The sequence below is a fragment of the Myxine glutinosa genome, chromosome 8 (genome assembly GCF_964187855.1).
Source record: "Myxine glutinosa chromosome 8, kmMyxGlut1.1, whole genome shotgun sequence".
Lineage (NCBI taxonomy): Eukaryota > Metazoa > Chordata > Myxini > Myxiniformes > Myxinidae > Myxine > Myxine glutinosa.
The window spans coordinates 66,106,528-66,128,464 of record NC_136268.1 but is presented as its reverse complement, the minus strand read 5'-3'; the positions used below and the strand labels follow the sequence as shown (position 1 = coordinate 66,128,464).

General features: G+C 47.4%; 1 protein-coding gene across 2 annotated transcripts in view; it reads right to left on the bottom strand.

The window, feature by feature from the left end:
• The window catches only part of HIVEP2 (HIVEP zinc finger 2), a 241,199-nt gene that overhangs the window by 88,297 nt on the left and 130,965 nt on the right, over positions 1-21,937 (bottom strand). For both annotated transcript variants that reach the window (XR_010985523.2, XM_068124642.2), the window contains exon 2: positions 593-6,397. Coding sequence is in view for 1 of the 2 variants with exons in the window: in XM_068124642.2 (XP_067980743.2) it covers positions 593-6,013 (5,421 nt within the window). In the remaining variant the exon portion in view is untranslated. The remainder of the gene's footprint in view (positions 1-592; positions 6,398-21,937) is intronic.

The window sequence follows — 21,937 nt, the reverse complement described above, 5'->3', positions numbered from 1 at the left end:
CAAACTTTGGTACAACACGGGTGATTAAGGTTGTGGTCAAGTTTCATCAGAATTGTGTGTGTAGTTTCTGAGAATAAAGCAAATTCCTATTTTGAGGGGTCAAACCTGGATCCACTTTGACTCCGGTAAACCCCCTTAGACCCCAATTTTTTTTAATGCCATGAACAAACTTTAGTCACAACACAACAAATATCATTTGTGCCAAATTTGATCACAATCCCATTAGTGGTTTCGGAGAAGAAGTTTCAAGTGTTTACGAACGGACTGACGGACGGACGACGCGCCATCGCATAAGCTCCCCTGCACTTCGTTCCAGGTGAGCTAAAAATTAGAGTATCAGATACGGATCTTCACCAAAATATAATCAATTCATCCTTGTCCCACACCCAAACTGCCCAATAGGTTTCGTCCGAATCTGTCTATAACATTTTGAGATATCCTGCTCGCAGACAGGCAGACAAACAAGGGTGAAAACAACCTCCGTCCACCTTCGGTGGCAGAGGTAAAAAAAAATAATTATCAGTGAACAACTAATACAAAGTCAAGAAAAAGGGATTGCATTTTAAATAATGAAACACACATGTTCACATACCTTGACTTGGCTTGGCTTCCACCCTTGAGAGTGACTGACGGCGCAAGCTTGAGATGGTGCAAATGAGGCTTGCGTGAACACCGACGGTCCACCACGACTCCGAGAACGCAAAAGGCCCAGAGCCGTCCTGGCAGAAATGCCAGCCGGATTGAGGCTCGGACCAGAAGCAGTCTGGGGCCGAGGCGGTGTCCAGGATTCGTAGGCCGAAGAAGATGGGACAGATGAAGCAGCGATGAAACCTGTAAAAGGCCGTGGCCGGCCGGTAAGGAAACACCAAGATGTGGCAACAGCCGTGTGAAGGCTGGGTAACAAGATGTGTTGAAGTTCCGTAACTGCTGCAATAACCACAGTGCAATTCTGAGGAGTGCCCATCTGTAGCAGTGCCACTCGTGGCTTGCTACTGTAGTCAGACGCCTGTGCAGCAATGAGTGTTTTTGAGATTGATTGTTGGGATGTACACACTTCTTTCATCTCGACATCGCCAGGACTGGCTTGTCCACTTGGCATTGTTGCTGGGCTTTCTGGCATGCCTTCTGACATGCGGTCATCAGCTGGGGACTTGAAGCCTAAGGGGGAAGTTTCAATTGCGGTCACATTGATGTCACAAACATCTTCCTGGCTTTTCGGTGGGCTCTCGCAGCCAGCTGGATCGTTCGTGCAAAGTTGACGTACGAGGAAAGGCTTTCGGGTCCGTGGCATCTCAGACATTGCTTCCCCTTTTGGAAAAACTAAAGGTTTCTCACCATCAGTTCTTGTCATATCATCATCTGTTTTGTCAAGATCGTCATCCTTGCCAGAACCTTCACACTCCTTTGCTCGCTTCTCATGCCTTTGGCGCTGCATTTCAGTTACAATTTCGAGGCTACTGGATGGTGAGAGCACACGCTTACTGCTCACTGGTGCAATTTCTGGAGGTAAGGTGGTCGGTGGCAACATGGCAGCAAGTGGTAATGACGATGCCTGCGTAATATGCCTCATTTCCACACCAGGCCTTCTAATAGCATCGTTACGGAGTAAGGCCCGTTGCAAACTGGCCGGCACGATATCAGCACTGGAGTATCTCCCACCCATCGTTTCACCATAAGTAGATCCAAACCGGCAAATGACAACAGCGGGGTCACAACTTGGAGGTCGTCCACCTGCTGCCACTGCTAATCCATGCATTGCTGTCACATGTGTCACCTTTAAGCCATCTCCCGTCGCTCCCTGTGATGGCAGACGCACAGGCACGATGAAAGAGGCAAGAGTGCGCAGAGGGCTAGGCGAGGAAAATTGTGGCCTGTTAAACTGCAAACGGGCCAATGAAGGTGAGACATTTGGCTGCATAGCCTGTTGCCCCAACTGAGTAGGATTTCGTTCTGGTGAAATGCAGTGGGGGCTTACTAAAGGACTGGACAACCTCTTATAACTGTCAGAAGCTGGAGCATAGAAGGGCTGGTATATTGGCAAAGTAAGTGCTGCAAGGCGGGTAGGAGGTGGTTGGGACAGGAACAACCGCTGTGCCTGCAACCGCAGCAGCTGCTCATACAAGGCTGATGGGTATGACATGCGAGAAAACCGTGAATGCTGTATTTGCAATGCGTTCAGTGGAGTGGCTGCAATTGAAGGGACTGAAGTTTGATGAACATGAAAAGCAGCTTGCTGTGATGATGGAGAAATCGTCTTAGAAAGCATGGAAGTAATTGGTAACATGTAAGAAGATTGAGAAGATGTTTCTGTCAAACCTGGTTGTTCTTCAGGACACGAATGAAGTGGAAGCTTCTTGGTCAATTCTGATCGAGATAGCTGAGTTTGGGAAGGCCAAGACATTTCCCGAGACACTATATTTCCACAGTCTCCGCTTCCATCATGGTGATATCCGCTGAGGGAGGCCTGACGTACAAGTGTTGTCCTTCTGCGCTCACTAGTCACCCTAGATCCTGGCCATGGTGGTGAATCAGCTGCTGGAGGATGTTGTAACAACACTTCATGGTCAAAAGACTTGCTACGACCCTCACCGAAGAAAGCTTCTGTATGTTGAGGTCGTGAAGCCTGCTCAGAAGCCGAGCGTCGCATCTCTTTGATATGAAGGTGTGTCCGATGATGGTGATGGTGTGTTCCAGGAACTGTGAGGAAAGCTGCCTCTTCAGACCGTGGCCGTGCTTCCTCAAGGGTTGTTTCTGGATGATCATCCAATTCCACACGATCAAGGGAGATGGAAAGGCTGGAACAGCGTGACAAATTGCTCTCTAGGCTAGGACTACGTGAAAGAGATCCTGACAATGAGGAATCAGTGCTCGATTCGAGTGATGAGTTGCACAGCTCAGCGAGTCGTAATCGCTTCTTTTTTGGTGGCAGCTTCTCCGCTGGGAGTTGAGCTAGTGTCTCGCTGCGCCGTGGCCATTGAAACTCCTCCTCAGGTCTTTTATCTGGTTCTTTTTCTGTTTTTTCTGCTGCCTGCTCTAAATCAGGCTCTTCTGTTACCAAGATTTCTGGCACCTGAATAGTACTCTGTCGTACAAGTTTTCCACTAACGCAACGTAATGCCTGAAATTCTGTCCCTGGCCCTTGTTCACCTCCTCCTCCAACACTGTCTTCTGAAGTTGACTGCCACAAATGGCCACCATTATCTGACCATATTGGAATTTCCATTGTGTCACCACGTTCAAATGAGCCAGGCTGACTCAATGATTTGGTATGTTGAATTACAGAGATCTCATTGTTGCTCCCTGAGGTGTTGTGTCGACCAAGGGCACTTTCAAGACTTAAGCCTCTTCTGGGTCCCATTGCCGCAGTTAGTTTGGTAGAAGGGAAGCTCAAATTGTCTTTTTCTACTGTCAGAGGTAAAGATGGTTGCATCATAACAATGGCTTGTGCGATTCCTTTCTCTTGGCTATCAGATCTCTCAAATACATCTTGGTCTTCAGAGCACACAGAGTTTTCCTCACTATATCCTAACAGTGATGATGGTTGTGATAAACTCCCTTTTGATGTAACATCATCATCATCACCAACACTTTTTTCTTTGCGTCGTTTTCGCACCAATGGTGAACGCTCTGTGGTCATTGGAGAGTCAGGTGGGTTTGATTCTGTACTCAAGCTTTGTGAATCCGTTTCACCAGAACCACTGGATTGAAGTGCATGTGACTTCGCAGAATGGTAGTGCTTATGTGTGACAAAAGGCTCAGCAGTTTTATACTGCAGCTGGCACGTGCCACACTCATATTGCATGCCACGCTGACCACGCGTTCCCCACCAAGAACTACAATATTCCATTGCAATGCTAGGTGATGTTCTTTCCAGACTTGGACTAACTACAATGCTCTCTTGGCAGCCTATTGACCCAACTCCCCAGCGACCTCTTTCTAACACCTGCTGCTCACCACCACTTTGATTTTCGGACATTGCTTGGCCTATAAGTTCAACAGCACCTTGACGTACAAGAGAGCGATGGTTGGGTGCGAGAAGTGCCTCACTTTTCATCCCCGACATATGCTCATCAAAAGAATGGCTATTACGGAATGGACGCCCCACATCCACATTCTCGTTCTCATTCCCAGGTGCCGTTATTGTTACCATACAACTGGGCATGGAATTGCTTCGAAATAGGCCTGAGGACTCCGTGCCTGGAACTTGCAAAAATTTGGCTTCGCTTTTACTGCTGGCTGGACTATCGACAATTTCAGTGGTATGGTCAGACTTTGTCTGTCGCTCGATTTTTGAATCAGGAAGCCGATAAACATCAGCTTGACGTAAAATCGCTGCTTTGCGTGAAGTGGCCTTCGTTGTAGGTGTAAATTCCACCTCAGTAGACATAGCTTTCTTACCAGTGTTCTGGTATGCTATGGTTTCAGTTAAAATATCAGGTCTACCCTTGTCTGGAAGTGGCCACAAACGTATGGGTCTGTCACGACTTACCGCTTGCACCACAGCTGAGGACCTATGAGACGTCGCGGGAACATTCCGGCCAAGAACAATGTCTTTATAGGAGAGAGGAATTTCACCTCCTGAGCTACAAGTTGGATGCTCGGCACTCTCTGAACGTGAAAAATACCCTGAATCGGTACTGCTTTTGCTGCCCAGTTGGCCTGGACGTAACAAAGTGCTTGTTGTCTGTGGAAGCTGCCACTGATTCGACGCTTTTGCCATCCATGCAAGTTTCTGCTTCACGACCCGTTGCTTTGATGTGTTTGGCATACAGAAAACTGTTGGAGAAGCTGATGATATAGCTGGTACAACGACTACACGGGGAACACCACCACTACTAGTGCTACTTCCAATACTGACAGAAGCCATATCCACAATCCCCTTTCCATCACTACTAACTGTGACAGCCTCATCAAGATTGTCATGTTTTTGTATTAATACCGGGTGTGATGCTGATTGAGCGTGCACTGGTGAAGGAGATCTGCCCTCCAAACAATTGATAAAAGGGGTGGTTACCCCGGCTGGTACTCCCAAAGAATCACCATCTGTATCGGAGCTATCATCAGCAATATCTGAAGCAACGTCAATGTTGTCAGGAGTTTCTGTGGCACCTCCACTGGCACCATCATCACAAGAAAATGAAGTGTCCCCAGAAATTGAGCGTTCTGATGAGAGAGATTCTGACCACTCAGAACTGCTCCCAGGTCCTCCTCCACCACTAACTCCACCTTCATCTGCCGTTGATGCAAGGCCAGCTCGAACAGCGTGTGCATGTGACTTTCGATGTTTGTACAGGTTGCTCTTTGTTTTGAAAGCAAAGCCACAGGCCTGACATGGATATGGGCGCTCACCAGTGTGAGATCGAATATGTTTTTTCAATACACTCGGCTTGGCACAAGCCCGCCCACAGTAATGGCAAACGTACTTCCCCAGTTTTTTCCCACGTCCCTCACGATCACGTACTGGCCGTCCCCTACTTGGGCTTGTTCCATAGGCACCACAAGTGTTATACATCCGTGGAAGCTCCGCAGGAAGCTCTGATTGGGATCCCCGGATGAGAAGACTGGAAGGTGGGATGGCTATGGAAGTAGGGGAAACAATGGCAGATGGAGGTATCGTTGGGTAAATGTATTGCACAGTCCCACCACGAAGGCGGTAGCGAGGTCCACCACGTAAAGCCCGCTCGAGTCGGGCTTGCTGAGTCCAGTGGAGGTGTCTTGGTGCACTGGATGATTCCGATATGGCTGTCACAGATGTCGTACCACTGGTCTCAGGAGTTGCAGCTGTTGCTGCAGAGTTTCCACAGTCTCTGGGACTCAGGTCTGGCTCCATTGCCTTCAGGAGCAGGTCAAAGCCCTGACTGATTGAGCTTGAATTTGCCTCCAAACCCTGGCTAGCCGCCACCAGTGTCCTTTCCACACACCATTCACTATCCTGACTCCCATCATTTTTCGTTTTCTCATCAGATTCAATGTCCGGCTTACTAAGTGCTTGGCGATCCGTGATGCCAGACATGAGCTTTGGGTGCTGTTACACTTTTGGAAAAGTCATGCTTTGGCTTTAAAACAAGTACTGAGTTGTGATCGACTTTGGAGTAGATGGTGGAAATGTCCTTTGATTTCTCGTTAAGCAAATTATAAGCATTGTTCCATCAGTAGAAGTGCCTTCAAAAGCACATCCTACATAGAGTGCAACTTGAGAACGAGACGAATGCTGCTGATTAGGGCAGTTAAGTGTACAGTACTTTGTGGATCCACACAAATGGAGTGGGTGGGGGTGGGGGGGGGGGAGGTGAGTGGAGGAATGGAGGAGCAAATAAAATCAGGAACCTCCTTCAGAGACAGGATATGTCTTCCGGCACCTCCTCTTCTTCCTTGTTCATCCGTCTAAGCTCACAGTCTGCAGAACAAATAAGAGGACATGCAATATTAAATATAGCACTCACCAAGGATGTTTTCACATGACCACAGCTTTTCAATAGTTGTTTGTGTATATATAGATCAATGGGTTATGCATCATTTCATGTCAATTTGGGATTTGACAACAAAGTACATAAGGACATTTTGTTCTAACAAAGCCATATATACTTCTGCATTGGAAAATGATGAAATGAATTGATGTTGCTTTGATTATTGTATCTTATTCCAATAACTACTTGACACTCTAAATAAATAAAGAATACAATATCCACATTAAAACTTTTCATTTTGCAGTATATAAAGCTTTTGAAGGAGCTTGTACTAAAATAGCATTGACAATTCAGTCTGGGTAAGAATTTGGAATATGGTCATGGTTTACTCTTCATCAAAACGCAATGGGGTCTTGAATATGTCCACGAACAATAGGTCCACAGCTTAATGTCCTGTCAGAAGTATGTCGCACTCATTAACGCATCACCCTGTCTGTGAAACACAAACTGGTCGGGTTGGGAATCAAACCCAGACTGGACGGCTCAAAGGTAATTGTGCTAGCACTGGGCCATTGTGTCAGACTACCATTTAGGTATTCAAAGTAGCAGTTCATCAATATCGCATGCCATCTGTGATACCTGTACCTGCAATATACAGTATTATTCTCACCCCAAAAAAACTTATGCAACAAAATTCTGAGGCTTGTATTGATTTTGTGGCACGTTCAAACATGTTCATATTCTGGTTAAGAAGCACCAGCACATTTTGGGCTGTGCATTCCGTAAATAAACATGATGTAGGTGGAAGCCATAGTGAAGCTGTAACGTGAAAACAATATGGCTGTCTGAAAGGAACGTGCAAATTGGCAGCGATGCGAGTGTAAAAAATGATCGCAGATCAATTTACTTTGGTACAAATGGCTTTAATATCAGGTGTGGCCACCCAAATAGCAGCTCGCACACGTCTTGTCGTCAAACAGATCAGACGATCCAGCTCTCGCCGTGGGATGGGGCACAATTCTTCGACCATGAATCCCTTCCAGTTGATCAAGAGACTGTGGGAAGACTTGGCAGCAACAAATATGCCTTCTTCGGATGTCTCAAGCATGTTCAATCAGACATAATTCAGGAAATAAGGCCATGTAAGTCCATGTGAGTGTACACGGTGTGAACATGTGTTGTCATCCATAATTATTAAGTTGGGACTTTTCTGTTGGGCCAGAGGGATGACTATAGGCATAATGATCTACATTATTGCTTAGAATCTGACATCGGGCATATAATAGCACTTCTCCGAATGATGACAAAGTATCCGTTTTTTGGCAACTTAAATGCCAACCTTCACCATTAGGCTGCCTCCACCAAACCGATCACGATGCCTAATGGCACAATTAGCAGAGCACCCCCCATCTTGGATATCTAGATTTTTGCACATACATCATTGAGGTATAGGCAGAGCCTCAGATGTTTGGAGAAAAGAACATGGCACCAATGGTTCAGCCTCCAAGTTGTGATGTTGTGCCACCTATTGCACGTGCCACTGTAAACGGTGCTGTATGAGAGATTTTCACAACGGATGTGGAGCAGTGGTCGGTTGGACCTCATGTCACTGACAGGAAGCCCGCCCCAAACTGTCTGCGTCAAGATTTGATGGTCCATGGGTGGCGTGCAGACATGAAGATACGCTTAGGAGGCTGCACCGTCGAATAAACTGTTCCAACCTGTCATTTTTGACAAGCTTTTTAAGAGTATTACATGTTATGCATGTCCATTTTCCCCATTTTGGGTTTCTTTCCTCTATAGTCATGGTTCACATACAAATGACAAATTAATTTCTGAACGATCAATACATAGTTTATTTCCCGGCTTAAATATTGCTGTTTAATTCTTTGTGAAGCATATATAGGGCATTTGACACGATATTCAGGGAAGCAAAGTTTGGAATACATTTTATTGGCAAATTGTGTTCGGAGGTAAAGAGCATATGCCGATTAAATCAATGCCAGGAATACGGAGAGTGATATGAGGAATGCACAATGGATCGGTGGCCAGACATTTTCTCACGGAGTGATGTTTGGGATTTATAAGAACACCTGTCTTTAAAATAAGTATCCCAAAGGAAGTCTGTACAAACTCAGCCAGCTATGCTTTTTGCCAAGGTAGCGATAACATTGAGACCTCAGCATATTAGTGAAAAATATTTCAGAAGAAGTGGCTTTTCAGGTATAGGGAACAGGAATCAGGAATGGAAAGAGCAAGATCAGGTATCTACGCAGGTTGAGCTGTGGGCAGATATGTAATAAGACAAGTACATCATACGATGAACAACATGTGGGCGTTCTTTCGTCATTGGCGTCCAATCAATCCCCAGCCCACGCAGTGCTATTCCAGGCTTGCCTTCCCCGAAGAGAGAGCTCCTGCAACTTAATTGCTGCCACGATCCTTTTTAACCCATGCACTCCCTTTCTTGCGAAAACACTTCTCCCTTTCTCCATGCTTCCTCATATATCCATCCCGAAAGCAAAAATCCGAAAATCACCCAAAATAGCAAGACTATCCAATAACCAAATAGCTCATTTTTTTCTTTCCTAAAACATCATTTTTCATCACATTTCTCTTTGCCATAACAGATTCTATTGTCACCGTGGATAAGCAATTAACAGGCTTTGTCTCCTGAGAATCTATCAAATAATCTGCCAGCATCCTCAAAAATATAACAAAGAGTCTAATCTGGGCATAGACACGAATCCATTACCACTTTTCAGCTCGTTGAGATACTTGCCAACGTTATGGAACACAGCAGTCGAGTAAGGTTTGTAAAAATGCCTATATATATATATATATATATATATATATATATATATATATATATATATATATATATATATATATATATATATATATATATATATATATATATATATATATATATATATATCTATATATATCTATCTATATATATATATATATATATATATATATATATATATATATATATATATATATATATATATATATATATATATATATATATATATATATAAATATATATATATGTATATATATATATATATATATATACGTATATATATATATATATATATATATATATATATATATATATATATATATATTGTTACAGATACGACTTTGATGGTATGGTGGGCCGAGCGGGATGGCCGCCGTATCCGTACAAGTTACCCGATTGTGCCCGAATGTTAACTAATCGCGCTACGCTGGCTCAATAGGAAAGAGAAGACACCCGGCTGGGTTACAATCACACAATACGACACCAGGGGTTCAGTTCTCAAGACCTCCGGAGGAGGTTATATTAAGGCGGAAAAGGTTAGATTACAGGGACAAGAGGGAAACATAGGAAGGTGGGCACTTAAACACACTCTTATATTAACCCTCGACAGACCACAGATAAACGGGACAAGGCTCACTCACACGGGGTTTGATGGCCAGGAAAGCGGCAGTCGATGGCTCAGGTGCACCTGGCTCAGGGACAGAATCGCGTACGTTGGTGTCCAGCAGATGCGGGGAGGTCGCTCAGCGCTCGTGGGTCGCGACTTTGGTGGAGATGCCGGGGAGGTCGCTCAGCGCTCGGGAGGGTGGCGTCTTGTCCTTCCAAGCTCGGGGCGCATCTGACGTCACGTCCGGCGCGGGGCCGCGTATATCCGGCGGGGAGTCACGCCCTCGCTCGTTAGCTCCGCCCCATATGGCATCGGCCCATGGCTTCTCATTGGGTGCGGGGGTTACCGGCTCCGCCCTTGACGAGGGGCCGACAGGGAGCCCCCTTCTGGGTAACCCCGTCGAGCACATGTTCAATGGCGGCCAACCGAGCCGGAGTGAGGACGCAAAGCCGCTGTTGTTGTGGTTGTTGTTGGAGCTTGAGATGATGGGAAGAGATGCGGGGAGGTATGGGAAGGTCCTAAACTCCTACTGGTGCCATATCATCACATTCTGGTGCAACGAAGAGTCATAATTAATGGAAACAAGTCCTTAACTGACATAGATTAAGAATAACTAGCAAGATGTCCTATAATTGTCTACGTGTGGTGCGGGGGACCTGGGCACGACATTTAATGGGGGAATGAAGGGGAAGATCGGCTCTAATGGGTGTTGTTTACAGACAATGGGACTAGGGAATGGGGTAAGGGGAGAGTTGGGGAGTATCGGAGAAGATAGGGGAATATTTACAAGCGGATATGGAGGTCAAATTCCATATTCGCAACATTGCACCCTTCTCTACCCTCGGGGCGTCCCGACCCGATAAATTTTTACCTACTTTAGTGTGGCACGCAATGTAGTTCCCTCTACTATTAACTCTACCCTGAGTGCGACAGTTTTATAGATATTCACAAATGAGTAAATATGTCCCCCTGCGACGTTGCACCCTTCTCCTCACAGAAACACACCCACAGGATAACCGAATCCGGAAAGAATTCTCAAACTAAACATACAGCCGGTAGGGAGCATTATTTACAAGACTACGCTGCTATTTACACTACGATCCAGGACCTGTTTTTGGAGGAACACATGCAGATGTTATGCATAGAGAGAGCGCGCTTGCCAACATCGATACACCAACCCACGAGTGCTCTGTGGCCGACGGCCTTTAATAACGTGCAGAGCACCCTTTCCCAGCATCAAAAGCACCACCCCACCACCAATCGGTGCAGTCACCATTGTTCATTGGAATAAAAATAACTTCAACAACCCCTAACCCTGCAGGTGTCTCTTGCTCTTCTTGTGGTGCACTTGGTGGTAACTAAAAGTGGTTCACCTGTATGGCATAGGTGCCACGTTGACCCATAGGTCCATCCCCGGGTGGTGCTTGGCCGCAAACGAACTGCGGTCCATTGTGGGTGGCCACAAACATTGCGGTCCATATGGTGTACCGATCCAGGCAGCGAACAGCGAAAGTGCAGGCCCACAACTGCGTAGCCAGCACCTCTCTCTCCTCTCTCTCTACCCCAAAGCCAGATCCTCGGAGGTGGGAGACAAAAGAAGCAGACAAGTGAGTAAGGTGGTAAGGGCGCAAAAGTGCACGCAATGCAAGGTGATGCACACTGGGGGCACATGGGAACCAGGTGAGACAGGTACGTTCCTACCGTACGCCCCCCCCCACCAGGTAACCTACATGGCCCCTCCCTTACCCCTTACTGTATCCACAAAACACAACACTACCCATAAACATCTACTTTACAAATCGACAACATCCCTACTGTCTTCCCCGTTCCTCCCATAAACCAAATTCGTCTTCTCTCCCTCCTAACCAATCAAATTTGCCATTTTCAACTCTCATCAAAATTTGCCATCTCCAACTGAACATCAAAATTTGCCATCACCAATTCATCATCAGTCCCTCCTAGGGAGGGAGAGATGGAATCACCCCAATGTCTCATCCACGTCGTGATGCGTCTCACAAATCCTCACAGCAATTCTCATTTCTGCAACACAACCAAAGAAAACACAGGTGTGGAGTCATCATCATCACCACAGGCAAGTGGCTGCGTATGGTGCGACAGGTTCATCAATCCTAACTATCTCCTAAATGACTTTAACAACTTTACACTACCCGGGGTCTTTCTCCGGCCAAACCATTGGCCCTCTTACACTATGGGTTCTAAAAACCAATTCCCATTGGCCAAACTGTGGTGCTCTTCAATTTGGGGTCTCACTCCCCCGATTCATCTCCCGGTGCCCTCGCACAATTTCTGGGCTGCGGCGTGTACCTCTCCCAGTGGGTCTACCCACCTGCACACCTCCACCACTGCAGTTGCCTCCGAGCTTACCTGCTCCTCACCCTAACCTAACTACCTGGGGAAGGCCCTCTGGCTCTCTCCCCACTCCGTGCCCTCTCTGGCACTGGGCTGCCCGATCCACACCCGGGATCCTCAGGCACCCACTCACAACTACCGGCTCCCAGAGCCCACCTGCGGCCTCACCTGGCCGACATCCTCACAGTGGTGGAGTGCCCAACCAACTACACACACTAACAGGCTACACGCCCAGCCATTTCCACAACACTAATGCACCCATTCACAACACCATTCTGCAACCGCACCACAAATGCCAATATCCAACCACAATTTACCTGCACCCTCTACCTAACACTTACACTACCCGCCCCGGGTACTCGTGAAAGGGGTCCACTCTTCCCCCATCCACACCTTCGCACCATGCACACCACTCCGTACCACTCACTCCAACTCTCTCCACACACCTGTACCTGCACACCTGTGCTCTCACACCTGGTGCCACCTGCACCCTTCTCTCCCCAAGCGCATTCGCGCTGATCCACACACTCACTACTCATACACTGCTCCACACACCTGTCCAGTTGCACACCTGTGCAATCACACCTGTTCAATTCTCACAAACACGGCATCATCTCAGCTAACTACTCCCTTCTGAAACTTGCGCTTCCCAGTCGTCCCTTTAAACTATTGCGCTCCCTCGTCATTATCATCCATACTAATCTACCTGCGTCCCCACTACAGGTATCAGTCACTAACTAAACTTAACGTTACCTAATGTCATCTTCTCTAGATCCCTATCAATATAATATCCTAACCCACCCGGGCTAGTTTTCACTGCCATACACCCCATAAGCTATTGCGCATTTGCCCCCATGGGAAGGATGGTGGATTTGCCATCCCACCACATCGGGGGTCTCTCCCTACCAATTTGGCTCGTCCAAATCCAACAATCAAAAATTTTCCATTTAGTGCCAATTCTATTCACTTTTCTAAATTTTGTATCAAATCACTACTATCACTATCACCATCACCCGTCTACTTATTAGGTACTCTCGGTGCGCCAATTCACATCTACAGCCCGGCTTCGTAAAGCCAAGCAATGGATACTGGTTGTTTTGTGCCGGCGGCTGGATGCGTCCGGCATTCGGGGCAGGGACGGGGGCTTACCCGGGCCGAGATCCCATGCATCACCTCGGCGTGGAGCCATCCAATGTCCCGATCTCGACCTGCCGGCACGTCTCAACAAAACGTGGTCGCCATAACGACCCTTCCTATCGGGCTGCCAGCTCCGCCTAGTGGAGCCTGGACGCGGCCGTTCAAAGCGAGGCCCGGCACGCACCGAGGGCCTGCTTCGGCTAAAAGTCGTTCTAAACTCTACCCCGTCTAACGTCGATGCTTCACCTGCATGCTTACATCCCGCAGCCCGTTCCTTGCTCACACATCCAGCCGTTTCCATGCCCCTCGTACCGTTCCTTACACACCCAGGTACACCCATTCCACTCACCGCCTTGGTCACACACCTGACCACCGAACACTTTGGCACACACTCGTTGGTAGCACACCTCACCAATACACCTCTTCGCGCCCCCTCCTCGGTCACCTCCTCTGTGACAATCACAGGTGTGCTCTCACTCGCACATCCTACCACGTGCCTCACCACCAACTCCAGCGTGCATTCCCACTCACGCTCTACCATTCCAGGTGTACATCCTTCCATCCCAGGTGTACATCCTCGCTCACCTGTCACAACTAACTCACGCTCCATGTCACTCTCACTACTTTCACCTCCATTCCTGACAGCGCACTCACCCTTACTCTTGACAGCGCACTCTTTCCCCATGCACCTGTCCGTTACACACCTTTCTCGCGCACACTCTCCCGTTACACCCTCTGTAACACTCACCACAGGTGTGCATTCTTCCTTGCCTTTGACAGCGCACTCTTTCCCCATGCACCTGTCCGTCACACACCTTTCTCGCGCACACTCTCCCGTTACACCCTCTGTAACACTCACCACAGGTGGACACTCTTCCTTACTTCTGACAGCGCACTCTTTCCTCATGCACCTGTCCGTCACACACCTTTCTCGCGCACACTCTCCCGTCACACCCTCTGTAACACTTACCACACCGCGCTTCCATGTGCTCCCTCGCACACGCGCTACGACCGACTCACTCTCGCCAGCACCCTCACTACTCCTTGGCACGCACTTTTTCCTCACACACCCCAGAGTCGGACTTTCTCGCACACCTCCTCTTTCGCACACCAGACCTGTCGCACACTTCACCAACGGCCTCTCACGAACACCCGGGTCCATCTCGACCCCCAAGCTTCTTAAATCCCCTGGCGCATCATACGCACGACCATATTGGTCACCACTTACACCGGGTCCTCTTCCTCTTCGCTTCTCCTCCATCACCTGCGAATCCCTCATCCGGTTAATGAGCACATCATCACGATCCAAACACAGACTTTGGACCAATTCTTTTATCTCCTCTTTTATCTCTTTGTTATCCCCTCTCCGTCGCTTCTTAATTTCGCTCACCCCTTCTTCCACTTCTTCTAATTTGTGCCTCACCTCTTTTATTCCCCGGTACGTCTCCTCAAGCTCATCCTCTAAGGCTACCTTGACCGTTTCCAGGTGCGTCCTCACCTGCCGGTCCTTCGTCTCCATTACCTCTATCACCTCGTCCAACCTCGTTGTCAGTCCCTCACGTACCATCTGACATTCCCTCTTTGTCGCTATCAAGTCGTTTTTTATGTCGTTTTGTGTCGCTTTTAACCCTCCTAATACCGCAGTGTTCCTTTGAACCTGCTCCACTAACTCCGTCTGTCCCACCGTCAGCTGCTCCACCTCCTGCGTCAGGTCCTCTATGCCCCCTTGTAACTTTACAGTCCCCTTTCTCACCTCCTTTTCCATGTGCTCCTCACAGTGCCTCACCTCCTCGCGCACTCCTCCGACCTCCTCACTCACTCCTCTTCTGATCTCCTCTCCCATCACTTGCATCTCCTGCCCAGATGCCACCCTCATCTGCTCCATTTCCTCCCTGTGAGCATCCAGTTTGGTTTCTACCCCCATTCTGACCCCCTCTATCTGCTGCCCCATTTGGTTAACTTCCCTTTCCGCTTGGTCCCTCATGTCCCTCAATTTGCCTTCCATCCTGTTTTCTAACCCCTCTAACCCATTTTTCACTCCCTCTATCTGATTCTCCTGGGCAGCCATTCTATTTTCTACCCCCATTAACCCCTTTTTCACCTCTTTTATCCCGTTGTCTAACCCCTCAAATTTGTCGTCTAACTTCCCAAATTTCTTGTCTAAACCCTTAAAATTATTGTCTAACCCCTCACTGGTACCCCTCGCTTCGTCCCTCATTACCCCCAATTGCTCACTCCGAGCCCTCGCTTCGTCCCTCATTACCCCCATTTGGTTTCCCAACCGCTCACTATCAACCCTCATTTGCTCACTCTGAGCATCCATCCGGTTCCCCAATTGGTTACTCTGCAGTTTGAGGGACGCCTGCATTTGCGCCATAAATTGCTCCATGAGGACCTGCATCTGGGCCATCCCTCCCACTTGTGCAGCGGGTGCGGCCGCCGTAGCTATGTGCGAGGCGCAATTTCGCGCGTCTGCTACCCCCGCTGTTTCGCTCTCCTCATGTCCCTCATGTCCCTCAATTTGGTCCTGGACCGACCCTGCTTCACTCTCCCCTACCGGACCCCAGCCGTCTTGATCCGCCATAGCGCGACTTTCAAAATTCGGTTTTTATTTTTTATTTTCGTAAAACAAATTGAAATTTCGCCGTTATAATTTCGCGCGGGAAACGCGCTCCGAATCGATTTTCCCTCCCAAAATTTGGGCCTAACTAATTTAGTCCCGGGTTCGAATTCCACTCCTCGACACCAATTGTTACAGATACGACTTTGATGGTATGGTGGGCCGAGCGGGATGGCCGCCGTATCCGTACAAGTTACCCGATTGTGCCCGAATGTTAACTAATCGCGCTACGCTGGCTCAATAGGAAAGAGAAGACACCCGGCTGGGTTACAATCACACAATACGACACCAGGGGTTCAGTTCTCAAGACCTCCGGAGGAGGTTATATTAAGGCGGAAAAGGTTAGATTACAGGGACAAGAGGGAAACATAGGAAGGTGGGCACTTAAACACACTCTTATATTAACCCTCGACAGACCACAGATAAACGGGACAAGGCTCACTCACACGGGGTTTGATGGCCAGGAAAGCGGCAGTCGATGGCTCAGGTGCACCTGGCTCAGGGACAGAATCGCGTACGTTGGTGTCCAGCAGATGCGGGGAGGTCGCTCAGCGCTCGTGGGTCGCGACTTTGGTGGAGATGCCGGGGAGGTCGCTCAGCGCTCGGGAGGGTGGCGTCTTGTCCTTCCAAGCTCGGGGCGCATCTGACGTCACGTCCGGCGCGGGGCCGCGTATATCCGGCGGGGAGTCACGCCCTCGCTCGTTAGCTCCGCCCCATATGGCATCGGCCCATGGCTTCTCATTGGGTGCGGGGGTTACCGGCTCCGCCCTTGACGAGGGGCCGACAGGGAGCCCCCTTCTGGGTAACCCCGTCGAGCACATGTTCAATGGCGGCCAACCGAGCCGGAGTGAGGACGCAAAGCCGCTGTTGTTGTGGTTGTTGTTGGAGCTTGAGATGATGGGAAGAGATGCGGGGAGGTATGGGAAGGTCCTAAACTCCTACTGGTGCCATATCATCACATTCTGGTGCAACGAAGAGTCATAATTAATGGAAACAAGTCCTTAACTGACATAGATTAAGAATAACTAGCAAGATGTCCTATAATTGTCTACGTGTGGTGCGGGGGACCTGGGCACGACATTTAATGGGGGAATGAAGGGGAAGATCGGCTCTAATGGGTGTTGTTTACAGACAATGGGACTAGGGAATGGGGTAAGGGGAGAGTTGGGGAGTATCGGAGAAGATAGGGGAATATTTACAAGCGGATATGGAGGTCAAATTCCATATTCGCAACAATATATATATATATATATATATATTTCAGAGTACGCTGGTACTCTCTATGTAGGGATGGTGTGGAAAAAAATGTCGGTCCCATCTGCTACATACAAAACTAAAGTTGGATTATCTTCTTTAAAAACTCGCTTAGTCTACATATGAGAGTCTACCTGAGGCACGTGCAATTTGGTCTCTTCCGAAGACAGAAGCCTCTTCCGGAAAATTGCTTTGCGCCGAACAGGCAGAAGAAAAGCAAGATGGCGGCCAAACATGTATTACTCGCGCTCATGATGGAAGAATTAGACAAAGATGACACTACATCACAAGTTGATGCAAATATACAGATTGTGTTTTCACTTGAAAGTTTTGCTGCGTAAGTATAACCAGCAGCGTTTCTCCGTGACTGAAATTAGGCGAAGCCATTTTTGTTTTCGAAGAGCCCACGCCTCTTCTGCTGGATTTTTGGAAGAGGCAGAAGAGCTTCCGAGAAGAGAAGAGTCCAAATCGAACGACCGGAAGAGTCTTCCGGAAGTCTCTTCCTCTTCCAGAAGTGCAAATTGCACGTGCCTCTGGTCTGTTCAGCTGATTGTCGAGGTAGGGATCACTTTCAGTTCTCCAGACCAAGGCAAAAGCAAAATAAAGCGAAAAAACGGGATCGGTCAAACCCGGGAATTTATATTCTTGTTCATAATAATAATAATAATAATTGTAATAATAATAATACTAGTATCCGACTGCAAAGCCGCAATGAGTCGGCGAAGCCAAAGCCTCTTGCCACTATTTTACCCATCACAATGGCATCAGTGGGTTAGGTAGTTGGTAGTAGGTAGGTGTAGTAGGTACCGTACCTAGTTCAAAATTACACCATTTGCATTCTGGATGAGATTAAAATTTATAAAATCTCCTTCTTGATTCATTCGGTGAATTCCGTCTCAACTTCGGATATTTCCGGCCATGAAAAACTATGCACTACGGCCGCGAGATTTCTAAAAAATAATTCTTCGTCAATTTTAGAATATTTGTCGCCATTTTCAGCGTCCGAAACGCGGTAATAAGCTTTTTTGAAATATTTTTTCAAATGCTCGAATCTCATTGGTTCCGGTAATTGGTGACGATTTTCGTTGAAGATAACCAGGGCCCGTGTGGGCCCGGGGAATGAGGTTGGTCTTAAAGTATTTTAATTACAAATTAGAGGTGCATAGGATTGTGAATCAAACAAAGACGGGTGAAACAAACTCCTATTGAGCTTCTTCGCAATTTTTTTATGCATACTTCCGCATCCGGAAGATGGCGGCCTCCATTGAGTGATTTGGTTTTTGAAATATTTTTTCAAATGCTCGAATCTCATTGGTTCCGGTGTTTGGTGACGATTTTCGTTGAAGATAACCAGGCCCGTGCGGGCCGAGGTTGGTCTTAAAATATTTTAATTACAAATTAGAGGTGCATTAGATTGTGAATCAAACAAAGACGGGTGAAACAAACTCCTATTGAACCTTTTTCAATTTGTTATGCATACTTCCGCATCCGCAAGATGGCGGCCTCCATTGAGCGATTTGGTGCGTCAAGGCTTCGAAATTCTCAAAGGATCCAGCAAAATCTGGCTTTTCAACATAATACGTATGCGTTCATTCACAACACCGGCTTCGCCGGCTAATAATTATAATAATAATCTTCTTCAGACGGCATATTTCTGAGCTGCCACTATCAATGGCAATGATTCTAGTACCATTCGACAGTTTTATTTCCTGCAACATCCTTTGGTATAATTCTCGTAGCTTGAAACGATTTCACGAAAAGTATGTAAAACTACATTCCTTTGTGAAAGAATATGACTGGGGTAGGCGTGGCTATGACTGTCAATCAGCTTGATGGGGGCGGAGCCGCTAGACACATATGCCTCAGTGTCGGCGTTATGGTTGATAATGGTACGTTGAATCAAATAATATCAGCAGAAATATCATGTCTCGGGAAATGTCTTGTTTTTCAGTTTTACATTTATGAAAATAAAATAATAGCGAGGAACCAGTGCTACACACAGGACACGTGATCACGAACCCTCGAGTCGCAGGTCAAGGTAAAAGCAAACCACGTGATCAACAGACCTCGAGTCACGGTTTCTCGGCGCCAGATTCGCTACGTCAGCGCATCGTTGATGCCGTCGTATAAAACAGCCTGAGCAAGGAATCCACTCAAATTGAATCAACTATAAATGGAGGTGTGTGTGTGTGTGTGTGTGTTTTGTACAGACACGCGGCTATCACGGTCCCACCCCCAGGAATTCTCATCACCATCGGGATTTACAATCCTGTCCAAACAAATACAGACAAATGGATATAACTCTTCGACTGTCTCGTAACAAGTATGTGTCTCCACCCACCTCGTCTTGCACAGACCTTTCAGTTTTTTTTGCTGAGGTTTCCTCTTCTTGCTCAGATAAGGTCTTTTCAAGGTAACGTTGTCTCTTGGGTGAGTTCTTGAAAAATCTATAAAGCTCATTAATGGTATCAATCATATTGCGAACCATGGATCGTCTCCATGCTGCTGCGATATTCAAATGTAGCACATGACTGTTGCAGTGAGTGTAGCGCGCCAAAGGCTGGACAGCTTTAATCTGTGCTTGAGTTCCGATTCTGGATGACGCCATTGATGATGCACCGTCATAGCGTTGCCCTCTTGCCTGACTGATGTCCGCACCTCTTCGGAATGAACAATCTACGATGGCCTTTCCTATAGCTTCCCCAGTAGTTCTCTCGAGCTCTACGAAATCAAAGAATACTTCTTTAACTGAAGGTTGTGAGGCCAGGGTGTCGATGAACCGGAGTGAAATACTGAGACTTTCATGGTTGGAATGAAGCTCCGTTACCTCATCACCTATGATGGTGAAAATCCTCCCTCCTTCAAACACTTGGTCAGTCCGTCTCTAATGTGGCCACCAATGATCTCTATCACTTCGTTCTGGATGGTCTTGGAGGTACAGCGAGCATTCTTGTTGCCACTCAGCAGATGCTCCCGTAAGATCTCATCGTTTTCGGCAATGTGACTCAAAATGGCGAGAAACTTTCCTTTGTTTGAGATATCATCACATTTCAGCGAATTGTCGTATCGGTGTCCCCTGAGTGCTATGTTCTGCCGACCCGCAAAGCAGCACCACACTGACAATTTGTCGGAGGATGTGTAGATTTTTTTCATAGTTCAATTTGTTCTGCTCGGAAATCAAATATGATATTCTGTGGGTCGGATTTCGGACACTTTCCATCAAATCATTAGCAGCAAGCATGGCTTGTTTATGGTAGTTCAGTGAATCGTGTGTCGCCAGTGCACCGTCTGTACCCGTTGCTTTCCGTAGGTTGGTTAAGGGTGATCGAATTAGCACCCCTGACTTAATTTGATCATTTTTTGGAGGGAACATGACACAGAACTTACGCATCCCACCTCCAAGTACAGAACTGTAAGCCAACCATTTGTAACGATCGAGCCACTCTCTGCGAAAATTCAGCACATATGAACGAGTTTGTCCCTCACGGTTGATCCGTTGAACACACAGGGAATCAAAATGTTGTGGGCAGTGATGCTCGTTGAAGTACTTGATTTTCTCGTCACCCGGAAGCGACTCAATACGAACATTATCGGCCACAATATCACCGACATCATAAGGTGGCGCGGCCTGTTTGCCTTCCAGCACAGGCACTGATTGGTCGTTTGTATCACTCACTTTAAGAGTGATTGTATTGCCAAGGGGATCGGAAGACGTGGTTGCTTCATTACGGCGTACTCGTACCTCTGGTTGGGCCTCAGGTGCTGGTGCTGCGGCAGGCCTACCCAGTGGGTGTTGTGCCTCATCTGTTGTTATAGTATGGTCTGTCGCGGTGATGGACGAAAAGAAGTCCGTAATCTTCCTCTTTTTTGGATCTTCCATGACACTCACTCGTTTTGACTTTTGTCTTAAGACAAAAGTGATCCGATGTTTGTCGATATGATACCTCTGCAGACCGCATTGACCAGTTTCCTCAGCGCTCACCGCTCAGCAATGCATTATTGGATGGACGAGTCCACTAACGTGCTCGACGAGGGGTGTTCACAATAGGATTGTACTATTGTGGACGTACCCCACGTCGAGCGATTTAATGAACTCGTCGACAAAGCACATGAGTATCGATCCTGTACACACACGAATAATTGACACAAACATGAAGAGAAATTTCAATTCTGCGCAAACTGTACTGCAACCATTATAATTGTGCTCCGCTGTAAACGAGTTTCAATGTAATGCTGTATATTTATGCTCCGCCCATGTTTGCCTCATGCATATCATGCTCCACCCATGTTTTCCTCATCACATATTCAATTCATGCTCCGCCCATGTGTTGCGTCATCGCCACGGCGTTATACCGCGTCATTCCCGCTGGAGTGGCTGCTGCTGATTATTTCGCTTTGGACGCTGGATTTATGTGATGAAAGTATGGTTTTTTACCGTCGCACTTGGAGTGTTTTATAATAAAGCAAAAGTGATTTAAAACCTCTGAGCGTTGGTAAGCCGCCTGAAACGTTCCTTGTTCAAAATAATCTGGACACGAGGGCTGTTCCAGGATATTCATAGCATTGTGGCGGACACAAAAGCCCACTGGCGTGGTGACATCATTGTGTAGGTAGGCGTGGGCGGTGGCCACGCCCGAGGGGTAGGCGTGGCCTCATGATATACACCGGGCGCGCAGCCCGGAGCGCGCCAGTGTTACAGTGAGCTCCTGAAATAAAGACGCTTATAAGTTACC